General features: G+C 37.0%; 2 protein-coding genes across 24 annotated transcripts in view; one reads left to right on the top strand and one right to left on the bottom strand.

The window, feature by feature from the left end:
• Positions 1 to 19,885, top strand: part of LOC103008269 (uncharacterized) — a 252,917-nt gene that overhangs the window by 21,369 nt on the left and 211,663 nt on the right. The gene's annotated exons all lie outside the window — the stretch shown is intronic.
• On the bottom strand, positions 990 to 19,067 carry APELA (apelin receptor early endogenous ligand). Of its 2 annotated transcripts, none has more exons than XM_028166990.2 (3): positions 18,786 to 19,066; positions 17,498 to 17,587; positions 990 to 2,307 (listed from the first exon to the last, which is right to left on the bottom strand). In XM_028166990.2, the coding sequence occupies exons 1-2, from the start codon at positions 18,859 to 18,861 to the stop codon at positions 17,499 to 17,501; spliced, it is 165 nt and encodes a 54-aa protein (XP_028022791.1). In that variant the 5' UTR covers positions 18,862 to 19,066; the 3' UTR covers positions 990 to 2,307; position 17,498. The 2 variants fall into 2 exon arrangements, with proteins under 2 accessions (XP_028022791.1, XP_028022792.1); XM_028166991.2 differs by lacking the exon at positions 990 to 2,307 and adding an exon at positions 12,875 to 13,096 and having other exon boundaries at positions 18,786 to 19,067.

Raw genomic sequence — 19,885 nt, 5'->3', positions numbered from 1 at the left:
GGCGCTGGGAAGGAGAGTGAAAATGATGAAGGGACCAAAGCCCTCACTGATTTCACGGAGTTTGGAAGGGACTGAGCCAAGAAAGAAGGGATCAACATTTACATCTCTTCTTTGGTCCACTACTCTCTGTCTGCTCACTTCACTGACTCACCCATGCCTCCAAATTGAGGTGGCACTGTTAATTCTGATACCCTTAGCGATCTTGATTAAACTATATAAAGTTTCTTTCCCTTTGTGTTCTGAACATGTTAGAAATTGCAAAGAACTTTTAATAGAAAAATAATAAAACAAACACCAAATCACAGAGAAGGTAAATTTTCAAGTACACATATTTGACACTCCTCTGGTCTCCCCCTTCACCTTGCCAGTGAATAAAATATGGCTCCACTGCCATGGACTTATTCTGGTGTGTCACTTTCAACATACATGCCACTGGTTATTGAGTTTTTTAATAAATTTTGAGAGAATCTTTGCCTTTCCTCTGGTAATCTTGAATTAGGTAAAAGATCTGCATTGGCAGGGTATGATCAGTCTTAAATGCCCCAATGAAAAGGAACAATAGAAAAAGAGACAAGTACAGGAGCATTTCTACCATGCTGTGCTCAATACTCTGAACTTACACAAGTAAGGACAACTAGACACTCAAATCACTGAGTGTTTTATTGAACAGTTACTGAAGTTGTATGAGCAGAAATCTGTAACCATTTAATTATGGCTGGTTTTTAACTTTTTCTGTGAATGTGAGAATCTGATCTTGCAAAAGTGTAGGCTTGTATTCCATGAGATGTATCTGAGCTGTATGAATCTTTTCTTTTTTTGTACGAATTATATAAACAAGTACATATATGTTTTCTACAAATATAATTGTTAATAGCTATGTTTCTACTTAAATGCACTTGTGCAAAGGAATTATAATTCATTTAGAAAACCATTTAGAGTTCCCCTCAAATATCCAATTTAAATAATGAAATAACATATTTCATAAAACATCTTTTGTTTGTGTGTAAATTTAATTACAGTACTTTTATAAGCACCTTCCATCCCCCCAAAACACTGTTAACAAGCTATGAAAGGGAGACAAACTTTCATGTATCAGAATTTATATTTCAAATTCTTTATATATAAATCTCAATTTTTTATTTTGGCAAAATAGGGATTAAAGGTTTATGGCTTCTCCCACTCTAGAATGTTTACAAAGTAAAATTTCTAGTCAAGATATGAATATGTAAATTTCATATCTAGCGTTAACTTACAGTAAAATAATTAAAACTTTATGGCAGTGAGCTAACAGTCTTTGAATAAATACAAATTAGCATATTTAACAACTTGAGAACAACTAATTATCAATACAATTCAGACTTAGGATAGTGTCCTTCTTTGGTAATCATATCCTTAAATTCCCTCTGAGTTTTTATTTACACGTCTCACCACCACACCAAAATAAAGCCTAGCAGACTGATGAGCACTCATTGATTGGAGACATCGCTCTGCTTGAGACTTTATTGGCATAAATGTATTTTAAATTTCAATTTTAAGTTGGCCTTTCTAAGAAGCTGTCTATACAGATGAATAAAGGGCATAAAACAGAACTTCAAAAGAAATCAGACATTGGCTTCTTATGACGACATGTTGAAAACTAGGTTTAGAAATAAACATTTCAGCTGTAATATAAACTGAACTACAATTAGTATTTCAGACTTTATTTTACAACTATAAATGGATATTATTCAAAGTAAAAAATACGTTCATAAACATTAAAGCCTATTATATAACATTGGTAGCAGTTAATAGTTTCTTTCTTAGTCTCTCTATATAAATAATCAGTGAACCAATAATTTTCTCCCTATTCTGCAAAGCCAAATAGCCAATGCAACTGATTTCAGATTTAGGATTTTTTTTTACAATCACTCAAACATATAAAAAGTAATTTTAATACCTTCGGAAAATTATAAGAATATGAAAGGACAATTTTAAACTCCTACACTTTTTACTGTTAGAGAGTTCTAAGACATTAAAGAGTTTTTCTTCTTAAACCAGGTAAGAATAATAATGTGCAGAAAAAGATAAGAGAATTTTGTTATGCAAGCAAATAATTATACTTCAGACTGGAATTGCTTTTGAATTTATTTTCTCTCTAAAGAGAAACCAGGAAGAAGATAATCGTGTGAAACTAATAAACCATCCCATTGCTTTCAAACAATTTTCCTCTTCATACAGAAACTTCTAAGCAATCACACTATTACGTGGGTGGGTATCTTTTCCTTCACTCCTCTTCTGGTAGACCTGGAGAAGTTAGATAGAGAAGATCTAGATTTGGAAGCAAAGGAGAAAGAAACACATAATAAGAAATGCTATCCAGCAGACCAATTTACTCATGCTTAATTTCTTTTTATAGCCAATGAATTATGAAAAGTTACCACGGTTTGTCAGTGCTGAAAGCAACTTCATATTTTCTTACCTTTTTATATAAATACAGCACTGTATTTGTTTAAAAGTCTGAATTTATGCTATTAAAGAGGTTTTACATTAAATTATTTTTCATCTAATAATCTGTATTTGCTTAGTGGCCCACATTGGTAGTCTCAACTATTTCTTTTTTAATATTATGGATATTGATTCCTGATATTTATACCAGCTAAGAAAGTTATTTGGAGCAGGTCAAAGAAAGATATCAGAACCAAAATCTTACTTTGGGGTATTTTATTTAACAAACAGAATGGTCCCAGAGAAAGACAAATACTGTATGATATCACTTATATGTGGAATCTAAAATATACGAACTAGTGAATATAACAAAAAAGAAACAGACTCACAGATACAGAGTACAAACTAGTGATTACTTTTAGGGACAGGGAAATGGGGAGGGGCAAGATAGGGGTATGGTATTAAGAAATACAAACTATTATGTATAAAATAAACTACAATGATATACAACACAGGGAATATAACCAATATTTTATAACTATAAATGGAGTATAAACTTTCAAAATTGTGAATCACTATATTGCACACCTGTAACTTATGTAATATTGTCCATTAACTATACTTCAATTTTTAAAAATTGTTCTGAGGAATCTTAATACTACAAGACTATTTAATAATTAGTACTTAGCATACATTTTAAATATATGGTAGGGAAAAATATAACTAATTTTCACTTAAGAGGATAATGGATCTTTTACAGGAAGAGAATTACTGGTGCCAGGGTTTCCCTAGGCAGTATAAATTTTTTAAAATTTATTTCCAGCTTTAATAGAGATATAATTGACATATAACAACATTGTGTAAGTTTAAAGTGTAAAAAGTGATGATTTGATACAGTTATACATTGCAATATGATTACCACCATAGCTTTAACATCACCATCATGTCACTTAATTACCATTTCATTTTTGCTGTAAGAACATTTAAGATCTACTCTTCTGGCAAATTTCAAGTATATAATATAGTGTTATTAATTATAATCACCATGTTGTAAATCTCAAAAACTTATTCATCTTTTTAAAAAAGTATAAATGACTTAAAATATTATATTAGTTTTAGGTGTACAATATAGTGATTTGATATTTTTATACAATACAAATTATCACAAGTCTGGTTACCATCTGTCACCAGACAAAATCATTACAATATTATAGACTATATTATTCCCCATGCTGCACATTTCATGCACATGACTCATTTATTTTGTAACTGGAAGTCAGAACCTCTTAATATACCTCACCATTTCACTCAACCCCTGATCCCCATGCCCTCTGGCAACCACCAGTTTGTTCCCTTATTGATGAGTCTGCTTCCGTTTGTTTTTTAGATACCATATGTAAGTGAAATCACTTGATATTTACCTTTCTCTATATGACTTATTTCACTTAGGGTAATACCCTCTGGTCCATCTGTGTTGTCGCAGATGACAAGATTTCATTCTTTTTTATGGCTGAGTAGTCTTCCATTGTATGTTTTTACAATCTTCTTTACTAATTCATTAATCAATGGACACATATTTTGCTTCCATATCTTGGCTATAGTAAATAATGCTGCAATGAATATAGGGGTGCATTTATCTTTTCAAATTAGTGTTTTTGTTTCCTTTGGAAAAATATCCAAAAGTGGAATAGCTGGATTGTATGGTAGTTATACTTTTAATTTTTTGAGGAACCTCCATATTGTTTTCCGTAGTGACTGCACCAATTTATAGTCTCACCAACAATTCCCAAGGGTGCCCTTTTCCCCACATCCTTGAAAGCACTGGTAATTTATTTTGATAATAGCAATTCTGAGAGGTGTGAGGTGATATTTTGTTGTGGTTTGGATTTGCATTTCCCTGATAATTACAAATTGTTGAGCATCTTTTCATATGTATGTTGGCCATATGTATGTCTTCTTTAGCAAAATGTCTATTCAGGTCCTCTGCCTATTTTTTAATCAGGTTGTTGGGTTTTTTTGATGTTGAGTTGCATGAGTTCTTTGTATATTTTGGATATTACCCCTTATTGGATTATCCTTTGAAAATATCTCCCACGACTAGGCTACCTTTTTGTTTTGTTGATAGTTTCCTACACTGTGCAAAAGCTTTTTAGTTTGATGTAGTCCCATTTGTTTATTTTTGCTTTTGTTGCACTTGCCTGAGGAGACAGATCCAAAAACATATTGCTAAGACTGATGTCAAAGAACATACTGCCTATGTATTCTTCTAGGAGTTTTATGGTTTCAGGTCTTACATTTAAGTTTTTAATGCATTTGAATTTATTTTTATTTATTTATTTATTTATTTATTTATTTATTTATGGCTGTGTTGGGTCTTTGTTTCTGTGCGAGGGCTTTATCTAGTTGCGGCAAGTGGGGGCCACTCTTCATCGCAGTGCGCGGGCCTCTCACTATCGCAGCCTCTCTTGTTGCGGAGCACAGGCTCCAGACGCATAGGCTCAGCAATTGTGGCTCACGGGCCCAGCTGCTCCGCGGCACGTGGGATCCTCCCAGACCAGGGCTCGAACCCGTGTCCCCTGCATTAGCAGGCAGACTCTCAACCACTGCGCCACCAGGGAAGCCCCTGAATTTATTTTTTATATGGTGTCAGAAAGTAGTCCAGTTTGATTCTTTTGCATGTAGTTGTCCAGTTCTCCTAACACCATTTGTTGAAGGGGCTGCCTTTTGTCCCTTGTATAATCTTGCCTTCTTTTTTGTAGATTAGTTGACCGTAAGTGCATGAGTTTACTTCTCGTCTCACTCTTCTGTTCCATTGGTCTGTGTCTGTTTTTGTGCCAGTACTATACTGTTTTGATTACCGTATCTTTGTGGTATAGTTTGAAATCAGGGACCATGATACCTCAAACTTTGTTATTCTTTCTCAAGATTGTTTTGTTTTTCATGTTTCCATACAACTTTTAGAATTATTTGTGAGAAAAATGCCATTGGTATTTTGATGGGGATTGCATTGAATCTGTAGATTGCCTTGGGTAATATGGTCACTTTAACAATATTAATTCTTCCAGTTCATGAGCATGGTATATTTTTCCATTTGTTTGTGTCGTCTTTAATTTCTTTCATCAGTGTCTTAAAGTATTCTGAGTATAGGTCTTTTATCTCCTTGGTTAGATTTACTCCTAGGTATTTTAGTCTTCTTGATGGAATTGTAAATGGGATTGTTTTCTTAATTCCTCTTTCTGCTAGCCCATTGTTAATGCATAGAAATGCAACTGATTTCTGTATATTGATTTTGTATACTGCTACTTTACTTAATTCACTGATGAGTTCTAGTAGTTTTTTTTTAATGATATCCTTAGGATTCTATGTATAGTATCATGTCATCTGCAAGCAGTGACAGTTTTATTTCTTCCTTTCCAATTTAGAATCCTTTTATATCTTTTTCTTGTCTGAGTGCTGTGGCTAGGACTTCTAGTAGCAAGAGTGGGCAACCTTGTCTTGTTCCTGATCTCAGAGGAAATACTTTCAGCTTTTCACTGTTGAGGATGATATTGGCTCTAGTTTTGTCATATATGACCTTTATTATGTTTAGGTATGGTTTCCCCACTTTTTTGAGACTTTTTATCAAAAATAGATGTTGCATGATGTCAGAAGCTGTTGAAAAGATCATATGACTTTTATTCAATATGTTAATGTGGTTCTATCGTACTGACTGATTTGTGGATATGGAACCATCCCTGTGATAAATCCCACCTGACCGTGGTGAATGGTCCTTTTAACAGATTGTTGAATTTGGGTTGCTAATACTATGTTGAGAATTTTTGCATCTATATTCATCAGTGATATTGGTCTGTAATTACCTTATTTTGTGTTGTCTTTTTCTGGTTTTGGTATCAGGGTGATCCTGGCTTCATAGAATGAGTTTGGGTGTTCCTCCTTCTTCAGTTTTTTACGTTACTTTAAGGAGAAAGGTGTTAACTCTTCTTTAACTGTTTGGTAGAATTCACCTGTGAAGCACTCTGGTTCTAGACTTTTGTTTGTTGGGAGTTTTTTGATTACTGATAAATTTTATTACTGGTAATAAGTCTGTTCATATTTTCTATTTTTTTCTGATATAGTCTTGGGAGATTGTACATTTCTAGGTATTTATCCATTTCTTCCAGGTTGTCCATTTTATTGGAGTATAATTGTTCATAGTAATCTCTTATGATTCTTTGTATTCCTGTGGTGTTAGTTGCAAGTTCTCCTTTTTCATTTCTAATTTTACTTATTTGGGCCCTTTTTTTTCTTGATGAGTATGGCTAAAGGCTTATCAATTTTCTTTATCTTTTCAATGAATTATTTCTTAGTTTCATTGATCTTTTTTATTTTTAATTTTTTTGTTATTATTTCATTTATTTCGGCCCCAATCTTTATTATTTCTTTCCTTCAACTAACTTCAGGTTTTGTTTTTCTTTTTTCTAATTCCTTTAGGTGTAAGGTTAGATTGTTTACTTCAGATTTTTCTTGGTTCCTGAGGTAGGCTTGTCTCACTATAAACTTCCCTCTTTGAACGGCTTTTTGCTGTGTTCCATGAATTTTGGATCATTGTGTTTCCATTTTTCTCTGTTGCAAGGTATTTTTTGATTTCCTCTTTTATTTCTATAGTGACCTATTGGTTGTTTAGTAACATATTGTTTAGCCTACATGTGTTTGTGGTTTCTTGCAGTTTTTTTCTTGTAGTTGATTTCTATACTCATACCATGGTGGCTGGAAAAATTACTTGATGATTTCGGTCTTCTTAAATTATTGGCATTTGTTTTGGGACTTAATATGTGATCTATCCTGGAGAATATACCATGTTCAGTTAAAAAGAATATGTATCCTGCTGCCTTTGGCTGGAATACACACACACACACACACACACACACACACACACACACACACACACCCACCCACCCACCCACCCACCCACCCACCCACCCACCCACCCACCCATATATAAAGTTTATATACTTTGTAAATGTATGGTCTAATGTGTCCTGTAAGGCCAGAGGATTTTAAAATCCCCTAATATTACTGTGTTACTGTCAATTTCTCCCTTCATGTTTATTAATATTTGCTTTATGTATTTAGGTGGATATATATATTTACAATCTTTATATCATTTGTTGGATTGATCACTTTCATTATGTAATGTCCTTCTTTGTTTCTTTTTACAGTTTTTGTTTTGAAGTCTATTTTGTCTGATACAAGTATTGCTACCCCAGCTTTCTTTTTGTTTCCATTTGCAAGGAATACCTTTTTCTATCCTTTCACTTTCAGTCTGTGTTTTTAGATCTGATGTGACTCTCTTGTAGGCAGCATATATATTGGTCTTATTATTTTTTTAATCTACTCATCCACTCTTTTTCTTGGAGAATTTAGTCAATTTACATTAAAGTTATTTACTGATATGCACTTATTGCCATTTTGTTAATTGTTTTCTGATTGTTTTGAGGTTCTCTTTTGTTCCTTTTTTCTTCTTTTGCTCTCTTTTCTTGTGATTTTATTGACATATCTTTAGTCAATCAAATCTTTGGACCCCTTTCCCTTTTTTGTGTGTGTATATACTTTAGCTTTTTGGTTTGTGGTTACTCTGAGGTTCATATATAACAATCTATTTGTAAACGTGATTTCTTTTTAAGTTGATGATCCCTTAAGTTCCAACACATTCTAACAAATCTGCACTTTTACTCCCCACTCCTGCAACATTTTTGACCTCACATTTTACCTCTTTTTGTTTTGTGTATCCCTTAACTACTTATGGGTATAGATGATCTTACTACCTTTGTCTTTTATTTAACCCTACCACTAGCTTTTTAAGTGGTTGATCTACTTACCTTTACTGCATGTTTGCCTTTACCAATGAGACTTTTCCCTTTGTAATTTGCATATTTCTAGCTGTGGTCTTTTCCACTTAGAGAAGTCCCTTTAAAATTCTTACAAAGCCAGTTTAGTAGTCAGGAATTCTTAGCTTTTGCTTTTCTATAAAACTTTTTATCTCTCCTTCAAATCTGAATGATAGCATATTCTTGGCTGTAGGTTTTCCCTTTCATCACTTTCAGCATATCATGCCACTCTCTTTTGGCCAGCAAAATTTCTGCTGCAAAGTCAGCTCATAGACTTAGGGGGTTCCCTTATATGTAATTAGCTTATTTTATCTTGCTGCTTTTAAGGTCATCTCTTTATCTTTAATTTTTCCCATTTTATTTGCAGTGTGTCTTGGTGTGGACTTCTTTGGGTTCACCTTGTTTGGGACTCTCTGTGATTCCTGGATTTGGAAGTCTGTTTTCTCTCCCAGGTTAGGGAAGTTTTCAGCTATTATTTTTCAAATAAGTTCTCTGCCCCTTTCTCTCTTCTCTTTCTAGGACCCCTACCATGTGAATGTTAGTATGTTTGATGTTGTCTCAGACGTCTCTTAAACTGTCTTCATTAAAAATGAGGTATCACCTCACACCAGTCAGAATGGCCATCATCAAAAACTCTACAAACAATAAATGCTGGAGAGGGTGTGGAGAAAAGGGAACCCTCTGGCACTGCTGGTGGGAATGTAAACTGATACAGCCACTATGGAGAACAGTATGGAGGTTCCTTAAAAAACTAAAAATAAAACTACCATATGATCCAGCAATCTCACTATTGGACATAAACCCAGAGAAAACCATTATTCAAAAACCATAATTCATGCACCCCAATGTTCATTGCAGCACTATTTACAATAGCCAGGGCATGGAAGCAACCTAAATGTCCATCAACAGAGGAAAGGATAAAGAAGATGTGGTACATATATACAATGGAATATTATTCAGCCATAAAAAGGAATGAAACTGAGTCATTTGTAGAGATGTGGATGGACCCAGAGACTGTCATACAGAGTGAAGTAAGTCAGAAAGAGAAAAACAAATAACATATGTTAATGTATATATGTGGAATCTAGAAAAATGGTATAGATGATCTTATTTACAAAGCAGAAATAGAGACACAGACATAGAGATCAAATGTATGGATGCCAAGGGGGAAGGGGAAGGTGGGATGAATTGGGAGATTGGGATTGACATATATACACTACTGTGTATAAAATAGATAACTAATGAGAACCTACTGTATAGCACAGGGAACTCTACTCAGTGCTGTGGTGACCTAAATGGGAAGGAAATCCAAAAAAGTGGGGATATATGTATACATATAGCTGATTCACTTTGCTGTACAATAGAAACTAACACAACATTGTAAAGCAACTATACTCCAATAAAAAATTTTTTTTTAAGTTTTTTTTTTTCTTTTCAGCTTGGGTGATATTCACTACTCTCTCTTCCTGTTCCTTGGTCCGTTCCTCTGTATCATCTCCTCTACTCTTGATTCCTTCTTGTGTATTTTTTTTCACTTCAGTTATTGTATATTTCAGCTCTCTTTGGTTCTTCTTTATATTTTCCAGCTCTTTGTTAAACTTCTCACTGTGTTTATTTTCTCCCAAGAATGTTCAGCAACTTCGTCATCATTGCTTTGAACTCTTGATTGGTTAGATTTTTTAATCTCTACTGCACTTAATTCTACTTCTGGATTTTTATCTTGTTCCTTTGTTTGGAACAGATTCCTTTGTTGCCTCATTTTGCCTAATTCTCTGTATTTATTTCTAGGTCTTAGGTAGGTCAGTTAATTTCCCAATCTTGGGATAAGTGGCCTTATGTAGAAGACATCCTATGGGGCCCAGCAGCACACTCCTCTCTGGTCATCAGTTATATGCTCTAGGGGTGTCCCCTATATTGGTTGTGTGAGTTCTTCAGTTGTGGCAGGGCTGATTCCTTTGGGCATGTTGGTAGGTGGGGCTGACCCCCTGCTCAGTTGGCTGTCAGGCTCTGCTTCACATGGTGGCTGCCAGTCCACTGGTGGACAGGGCCAGGTCATGGTGATGCTGGCTGTGTGGCCCATGTATCCCAGGGCTTGTACCAGCCAGTTGGTTTGTAGGACTGGATACGAGCATGGCTGGCTGTGCATCCAGGGGATTCCTGGGGCTTGTCCTAGACAGTTTGTTTTGACCACTTCCCAAAGACATGAAAACAGTCTCTTGCTTCATTTCTAGAAGCTTCTTTCTCCTTCACTTTCCTGATAGTCCTGTTGGAGTGTCAACTATAATTTAGCAGTAAGAATATGCTGGTATGCCTCTTCTAGGAATCATCTCTCAACTCAGACTGTCTAAATTTTGAACATAAAAAAGAGATGAGTTTTTTTGCTTATGAGCTAGGCAAAAACAAAAAGTATTGATAATACTCAGTGTTGGCAAGAGTATGGGGAATACACATTCTCATGACTTGTTACTGGAAATGCAAAGTGGTGAAGCTTTTCTAGAGAGCAATTTGCCACTAAGTACCAATGTTTAAAATATGCATAATTTGCAGAGTACTTAAAGTGGTGGTATAAGGAACTCTGTGGTCCTTCTAACCTGTGAATCAACTATAGCTGGTGAAATTTTTTTTTTCAAAGTATTTAAAGTTTACAGAAATTGTCTTAAGGAAATAGCGCAAACAGAGAAACATTTATTCAGGTGCTATAGGATGAATGTTTGTTTTCCCCCAAAACTCATATGTTGGAACCTAACCCCAGTAGATGGTATTTGGAGGTGTGGCTTTTGGGAGGTGTTTAGGTCATGAGGGTGGAGCCCTCATGATTGGGATTAGTGCCCTTTTAATGTAGAAACCAGAGAACTCCGTACCACCATGTGAAGACACATAAGAAGATGACCATCTATGAACCAAGAATAGGCTCACACTAGACACTGAGTCTGCTGGTGCCTTGTTCTTGGACTTCCCAGCCTCAAGAACTGTGAGAAATAAATCTCTGTTGTTTATAAACCACCCAGTCTATGGTACTTTGTTAAAACAACCTGACAGACTAACATATCAGAAAAATCTACTACTACTGTCTCCCAGGGCCCGGTTACCTTATGTGCCCCTTAGATAAGACCCCCTGGGGCTTACCAAAACCATGCTCTTTTGGTCTGAATTGACTTATCAGGCCCTTGCCCAAGAATCCAAATGACTCCACCACAGACCCCACTAAAGGCACGTGTGTCCCCCAGGTCCCCTCTCTCTGTCTGCACTCTGCCTTGGCCTCCCTATGTGGCCCCTTGAGGCATGCTGGGTGCTTCCTCCAGGACTGTAATAAACTTCTCTGTTTCAACGTATCTGTGGTCAGCTGTTGCAGTAAGGCTCACTATTCTGTACTCTGTGCTCCACTTAACAAATGTTAATTTAACAAAGTCAGAACACGCACACTCTGCCTTCAGAGAATTTCTAGTGTGCGGAGGGAGGTAGGGAGGAGTCCAGTCAGTTAACACATTATTACAGGGCGGTGAGTCGAGTATTTTGACAGAAGCAAACGGGGCTGAGAGCAAAAAGTGGGCATCTAATAAAATAAAATTTGTAGGGGTATCAAAACCAGGGAAGGTGTCTTGAAGGACTTGATAGTGAGGAAAAGAGTAAGTAGGCAGAAGTGTAGCTTGAGGAAGGGCAAGAGGTGAAGAATGGACTGACTTTAAAGCCATGTTAATAATTCTAGCTACTATCTGTTTAGCACTTACTATGTGCTAGGTACAGTTACGATAAGGTACATACCATTACCAGCTCCATTTTACAGGTCTGGAAGTGAAAGGAGGCTTAGAAGAGATAAGTGACTTACCAGAGATCACCAGTGGGTGAGCTGTGTGGCCAGAGCTAGAACCTAGGCAGTCCCGTCTTAACTCTTATCCAGTCTGAGAAAGGGCAGGGGAGAAGAGGTGATGCCGCACGGAGGTACCCTTTGTAATGTGTCTGTTTGTTAAATTATGGGAGTTCTCACTGTCCTGAAGGCTACAGAGACAGTCAAGGATTTTAATCAAGGTGTGACATGATTGGCTTTACAGTTTAAAAAGATCAGATGATAAAACAAAAAATGGACTTTCCAGAAGAGACCTGGAGGCTGGAGTGATCAGTTAAGGTGTGGCAGTCATGTTGGAGAGATATAACAGGCACTGAAATAGTAGTAAAGAGACGAAAAGGAGGAAGCAGGTTGTCAGGTGGAAATGACAGGCTGAGCAACCAAGCAGAACTGGACACTAGGGCACTCTGCTCAGAAGTTTAGGTTGGGACAGTACCATGTTATGTTTCACAGCACAGTGCCTAATACACAGTAACTTTGAGAACACAGGAGAAATATTTGAGGGGAAGGAATTAAAGAATTTACTTTTAGCTATTCATTCAATCACTCATCAGATATTTCTGAATAGCTGATGACCAAAGCAAAGTTCCTCTTCTCATGAAACTTACATGCTAATGAAGAGAGGAAGATGCTAAACAAACAACAGAGTAAATATATGTTCTGTCACATGGCATCAAGTATTATGGAGAAAAACCATCCAGGAAAAGGAACATGGAAGTATCTCGGGCAGGGTGAAGAATTGTTTTAAGACTTTATTTTGGTACTGCTATTTTACATAAAGGATCATCAGGGAAGTCCTGCCTGATGACATGCCTGGTATCGGAACAGAGAGCTGAGCCACAGGAATAGCCGTGTGGAAGCCACGGTGGAGATCTGCACGTGCACTGTGGCCATTGGCTTCAAGTATCTGCAGGGCAGCTGACGTGATTCCGGGTAGGCAGGTGGACACCCTGTACAGGTCCTGAAAGGAATAGTGGTTTATTCCAGAGATGGTCAGAAGGGGGCAGGGTATCTTTGAAACCAAGGAAAATTCATTCTACAACTTGACCCACGGAGACAGGTGATGTGTTCACTGGATTTGAGAAGAAGGAAGTCACTAGGGACCTTTCCCAGAAGGCAATGGGAACAGTGCATTGAAAATACATGGGAGGAAAGGAAGTAGCCACTTTTCAAGAAATTTGGCTGTGCAGAGAAGAACCTGAGCTGCTCACTAGAGAGCACTATGGGGCCAAGGGTGCACCTTCTTTCTTTTTCTTTTTTTTTAAAGATGAAATAGATCAGTTTTGACATATTGAATATGCTAGGGAAGAAAGGGAGTAATTGTTGGATCGAGGTTCCTGAGGTGTGGAGAGATTAACCATAACCAAGAAAGGAATCTCCTAATGAAAGACTAGGAGGGGAAAACAGAAGACGTTGCAGATGTAGATGTTTGTGGTTTGAGGGCAGGGTCTGGTTTTGAAGCTTGATTACCTCCATTTTCACTGGGAAGGGGAATCATCTCTGGCTGTGAGTTGGATAAGGAGGTTAAAAAGTTTAAGGGGGCTTCCCTGGTGGCGCAGTGGTTGAGAATCTGCCTGCTAATGCAGGGGACACGGGTTCGAGCCCTGGTCTGGGAAGATCCCACATGCCACGGAGCAGCTGGGCCCGTGAGCCACAATTGCTGAGCCTGCGCGTCTGGAGCCTGTGCCCCGCGACGGGAGGGGCCGCGATAGAGAAAGGCCCGCGCACCGCGATGAAGAGTGGCCCCCGCTTGCCGCAACTGGAGAAAGCCCTCGCACGAACCGAAGACCCAACACAGCCAAAAATAAATAAATAAATAAATAAATAAATAAATAAATAAATAAGAAAAATCCTTAAAAAAAAAAAAAAAAAAAAAGTTTAAGGAAACTGGAGGTCATTAAAGGCTTGAAATATAACTGAACGGGAATCAGAGGTGCTTAAAAGTAAGAAGAGTTATTTGCAGAGAGCGCCACTAAAGTTGGAGGTGAAGTGCTCCACTAAAGTGGAGATTCTGTGCTGAAGGCAGAGTTGGCTTTCGATAAGACAAAGAGGCAGAATAGAGTGAGAAGGGCCAGGACAATAGGACAGTTGCATCAAGTTTGGAGGCAGAGCCGAGATTTGGTCAGGGGTGGGGGGATCATGACTTCAAGGGCGTAGGAATAAGGCAGACAGTACGGAGGCTGGTTGTCTGGGTGTGGAGAAAGCACACAAAGACCCAGCGTAGGAGTGGAATGAAATAATACAACTGAATCTATATACAAAACAGACTCACAGGCATAGAAGACAAGCTTATGGTTACCAAAGGGACAAGTGAGGAGTATGGGGATTAACAGATGCAACTACTATATACATAACATAGATAAGCACCAAGGACCTACTGTATAGCACAAGGAGCTACATTCAATAGCTTGTAATAACCTACAGTAGAAAAAAATCTGAAAAAATATATAACTGAATCACTTGGCTGTACACCTAAAACTAACACAATATTGTAAATCAACTATACTTCTACAAAAAAGTTTTTTTAAAAAGGCAGAAAACAGAGAACTAGAAGCATTTACATTTGAATGGTCATCAAGGGTCTCAATTTTAAAAGGTAACTTTACCAAAAATATTTTCATAGCCATTACCTCTGGGAAAGGAAAATGGGCAACAGAGGAGGGTGGAAGGCTTTTACTTGTGACTTTACATTCTTCCAGACTGTTAGAAAAAAATGTTATACCATGAACATGTATCATAACTATTATTAAAAAGCTAGAAAGAGTATGTGTTAATGGAGTGTGTCGTTACCTAGAGCACATATTTATCGATACAATCAGGGCTGTAGTGAGATGATACAGTTGGAAGGGGACATCATTAGAGTCCCTACCTCAAAGCCCCTACCTCATTTCCACATCAACCTATAAGCTCGGATTTCCTGACACCCTTCTTTTGCTTTCCTTCACTCTAATTCACTTAGGGCTGAAGGTAATGCCAAAGTATTTGTGAGAAAAAAAAGTATCGGAAAATAAATTTTATATGGCAAGATTTTCTATTTAATTACCTCAACAGTTAGGAAATCTCACTGAGGATCTTTGAGGAGGACTCTGTGAGAAGGAAAAATTGACGGAGTAAAGGTAATCGGGCTTTCCCATCAAGTGAGCTGAAAGTCTAAACCACTCTAAAAGGTTAATCTGTAAAACTTCAAAGTCAAATGTTTACCTTACCTATCCCTTTACAGTCTTCCTTTACCCTAACTGAATGAAGTCAAGACATGTGATTTTATCTAAAGCATGTAGAAAACAGAGGGGGACAAATGAAGAGAGATTCAGCCTCAGAGTTCCACTACTTATGTCTATAGTGCCTTTATCTAGTAGTCAAAGTACCTTTGTTGCAAGACATATAAAAAATATGCAAGTATTTAGGGCAGCGAGAATCATGCTGTCAAACTTGAAGATAGCACTTAGAGCACTGGTTGAGCAAGATCTTGGGAAATTATCTTTTTTTTTTTAATTTTTAAGAAAATTTTATTGAAGTATAGTTGATTTATAATGTTTTAATTTCTGCTGTACAGCAAAGTGATTCAGTTATACATATATATATATATTTTTTTCATGTTCTTTTCTATATGGTTTATCACTGGATATTAAATACAGTTCCCTGTGGGGAAATTAACGTTTTTCTTTCAATGGCTCTCATACTAATGCTGGATTCCAAAATGTGACTTTTACACATTCGTCAAAGAACTGTAGCTGGAATGTAGGACCAGTCTAAACACTGAGAAAATGGATGCTGTAACCTGAGCCGTTCTTAAAAAGGATTACCCAACTTTTGTAAAGGATTGCTATTATTAAATAGTTTATATGGCTTCGACTTACGTTTCCCTTTGGTTTACAAATTTGGTTCACAGGTCAAAATTTTCCTTAACTTTGACAATTCAAATTTCACTACTCTATCTTGTTTACTTACAGCCCTAGTTTTTATGGCAGGTGGTTTGTGGAGAAAGCCAATATAACCTGTGGCTGACTAAGGGCTTTTGTTTGCATTTGTGAGGCATCCTTTCCTGCATATGCAGGAATTCCCTTGCTACTGTGAAATGCCTCTTTGTTATCTGTGGAGGAGTGCTGGAAAAATCTTGAACTTCTCCACTCCTCCTAAGCACAGATTTTACCGTTATTTATATGAGAGACTGAAATTCATCACCGACATACACCAAAGGATTTTTTAACATATAAAACACTTTTAAAGCATGTTTTAGTCCCTATGAATTGGCTTCTCAAGAACTTCCTCTTGTATCTTTCTGGTTTTCTCCACCAAATTTCTTTTTCATATTTTGATAGCAAAGAGTAATTTGTTACAGATGCAGGCGTAGAGAACTTGGGTGTCTGTCTCAGTCCTCTTGGTAAATGCTTATTACTGAACTGCTCTTCCTTTATTTAATATCCTACTACAGGGTCTTCACTGGTTTGAAAAGCATGTATTAAACACCAGGCACAGCAATCATTCTTTTCCCTGAATGCATAATGCCATAAATGCTCCAGTCCACAGGCCAAATGAATAGGCTAATTTAGCGACCGCCTGTGTTATGTTAACCAGCTGAGGGATATTTCTATGACTTTTTTTTAAAGGAAGATGTATTTCATGTGAATTCAAGAGCTTAAAATAATTACAATGGATTGTCAAGTTTCTTGTTTTTTAGTGTGAAGTAACAAACTTGGGCGGTGTTTGATGTTAACTGATTCAAGCAGTATTACTGGTGATGGGGGTAGTGTAAAATCAGGAACAAAATTCTATTCAGAATTTATCCTTAAAGATGCAACCATCAAGACCAATTCTGTTAGTGAAGCTGGAAAGCTGCCATGTCATTAAGTTTGACTTTATATATGAAAAGAAATATTTTCAGGAAAAATAAATTACTAAGTATTGAGGCTAATACATCATCCATTTGGTGGTGGTGGGCAAACGTGTCCGAATGCTTTCAAGCATAGAGTGTGTTAATGGGAAACGTGCTTGTTCTGGAGAGCATAGGGAGCTATTCAGAGATTTTCAAAACACGTGTTTAAAGATACCTTTATAATTCATCACATTCTCCTCGTGCCTGATTTTTTCAATTATGAAAAATTTCAAACACACCCAATAGTATTAATCCCCATATAACTATCACTCAGATTCAACAATTATCAAGATTTTCCTACATTTTCCTCCTCCATCCCATTAAATGATTAAAGCCATTCCCAAACATCATTTCATTTCACTGTTAGTATGCAAACCATTAGTATGCATTCCTTAAACTGACATCACTCTAAAGCCATTTAAGCATTCGTAGGTATATCTAATCTGGAACGTGGCCTAAATGTAGTAAAACTCTCTCGGTCGGAAATACCTCAGGGGAAGGGCACTCGTGAATGGAGAGGCATACACCTCCTCTGAAGGCAGTTGTACCTGTGCAATTTTCTTCTCATTGCCAAATTCGCTGGGAAAAAAAAAAAGAAGAAGAAGAAAATATCAGGGGCATTTACAGAAATTAGTTCTCGTTTAATCTGAAGACTGTGAGGGAATACTTTCGATCCAAATTATACTGTGATTATTTGCTATCTGTTCAGATGTGATGGTGATATAAAAAAATTAATGGGATGCAAATTCAGGACGGGTATTCCTAACAGTTCATTGTTGATGATGGGATTTAATAGTAAAATTCTTCTCCTACATGACTTCTTTCTAAATGTTTCTAGACTTCTTAGTTTACATAGTGAATTAATCACAAATATTTTACAAGACTATTGTCCAAGTTGCTCTGTATTTTGAGAGGAGAAACAATTTGAATAGCAATTGCTGTAAACAGTAAGAAGGGATCAGCTGCTTTCTGAATTGCTAATTTGAAACTTTTTTCTTATTCATGTAAAAAGGTCAGACCAGGAAACATCATTTGAAATAGTCTCAGTGATCAAACTTCTAACTAAAAGGCAGAGACTGAATGTTTAACCAGTTATGCACCATTTTCTGTTGTAAATGGAGAAGTATATTATCAAGTGAATAATCTAACATATTTAGATATAAATGGTGTCACCTTTCTATTTAAATTTGGGTTGGCTTTTTCCTTAGAAAACTTTCTAATTTTTTTTTCTTTTTTACTTGCCAGCGCTTTGAAATCTTAAATATTTGGTTTTGAAGTAAAAGCACTTTAAAAAAATAACTTTGTTTACTAAATTCCTGTTAGTTAAGAACAACACGACTGATACAATCCTTGAAAAATGTGTCAAGTAAATTAATATTATTTATCTTGACCATACATATTTTTGACTTTTTTTTGGCTCTGTAAGCACAATAATACTAAAATGGCACTTTTTAAAGTGACACATCTAACTATATATCTAGAAATAACAGCTCTCTTTTTACTTATAAGGACACCATATCTATGATAGCTTTGGGATCAATTTTCTTCAAATTTAGAAAAATAGTGGTCAAATATTTATCATCATTCTAAAATCCAGCAATTTTTTAAATATCCAAATAACAGACCTAACGGGATAGATAACATACTTCTGAAATCCTACACACTCACCCCCAAGCACACCTACGCGATTTTCCACAGACACAGTCATGCTCAGAGGCCCATTCACACAAACAGGCACGAAAACAAGTCACTCGGTACAAATCCGTCCAAGTCCTACCTGGTCTCTGTCCATGGATAGGTAGAAGACTCATCATAAAAACAAGAAACAGAAAAAAGAATTGTTGCAATCTCATTTTTCTGCCGCACTACGGTGGAGCAAAAAGCTCGCAAGGTAAACCCAACAGCCTTTGAACAGTCTCTGCGGTATCTGTGTGGCTCTCCTCACATTCTGAGGACAAACCTCAGAGCACAGCCAGCTGCGTTTTCCAGAAAGGTTAATGATCCCTGCAGATAAGGTTACTGGTGCTGTTTTGCGGTCGGAGCCCCTCGGCCCCAGACCCCTCCTCCCGCCCCGGCCACGCCCCCTGATTTCCATAAGTAAATATTGGCGAACTAAACCAGTCAAGAGTCCTGTGACTTGGGTGGAAACGTCCGCCGGCTCCTAGGAGAGGCGGACTGCGCCCCGAGCAGGCTGTGGAGAGTGTGTAGAACCACACGCTGGCCTGGCTCCCTCCCTCACCGTTTACGTCTGTTTACACTTTGCATCGTGCACCTCCGTGTCACAGGCAGAAACCCAGAGGGATGACAGGAAGTCTCTTGTCCCTTTCAGAAGGAAATCTGAAGCGCTGACTTAGACTGCCAAATGCTTTGTGGCAGAACACGTGCTGAGATGCTTTCTCTTTTCCAAACGTACTGCAAAGTGGTGCCTGTTTGCCCCAAATCTCTAAATTGCTTGATCTGTGTGGATTTACATCAATAAACGTTCCTGGGATTTAGAATGTTCTGAAATAAAGCTGAAAAATGTTCATCTTTTTTATTTTGTAAAGTGCAATTTCTAAAGTAATAGAGATCATTTTCATCTGCAGTACATCCAGGATTTTAAAAAAATAAGTTCAGGCAAGCCACAAATTCGTGAAATCTGGGTTCTGTTAAAAGTTTTATATATGGTGGCTGATATATTTCGGACACAGAAATTAGGAATGAGCTCAGAAGACAAAAGCAGTCTCGTGTCATCTTTTGCACACATGCTCCAAGATCGCTTGTGGTTTTAAGTGTTTCCTGGCCTGTCATATGTAGCTGTTACAAATGAAAATGACTGTACTTAACTATAAAGTAAATGGAAATGATAGTGTAGACACACTCAAATTCAGGTAGATC

This window comes from Balaenoptera acutorostrata, chromosome 5 (assembly GCF_949987535.1).
Source record: "Balaenoptera acutorostrata chromosome 5, mBalAcu1.1, whole genome shotgun sequence".
Taxonomy (NCBI): domain Eukaryota; kingdom Metazoa; phylum Chordata; class Mammalia; order Artiodactyla; family Balaenopteridae; genus Balaenoptera; species Balaenoptera acutorostrata.
Note: the sequence above shows the minus strand (reverse complement) of the source record. Positions and strands in the feature narration are given on the sequence as shown.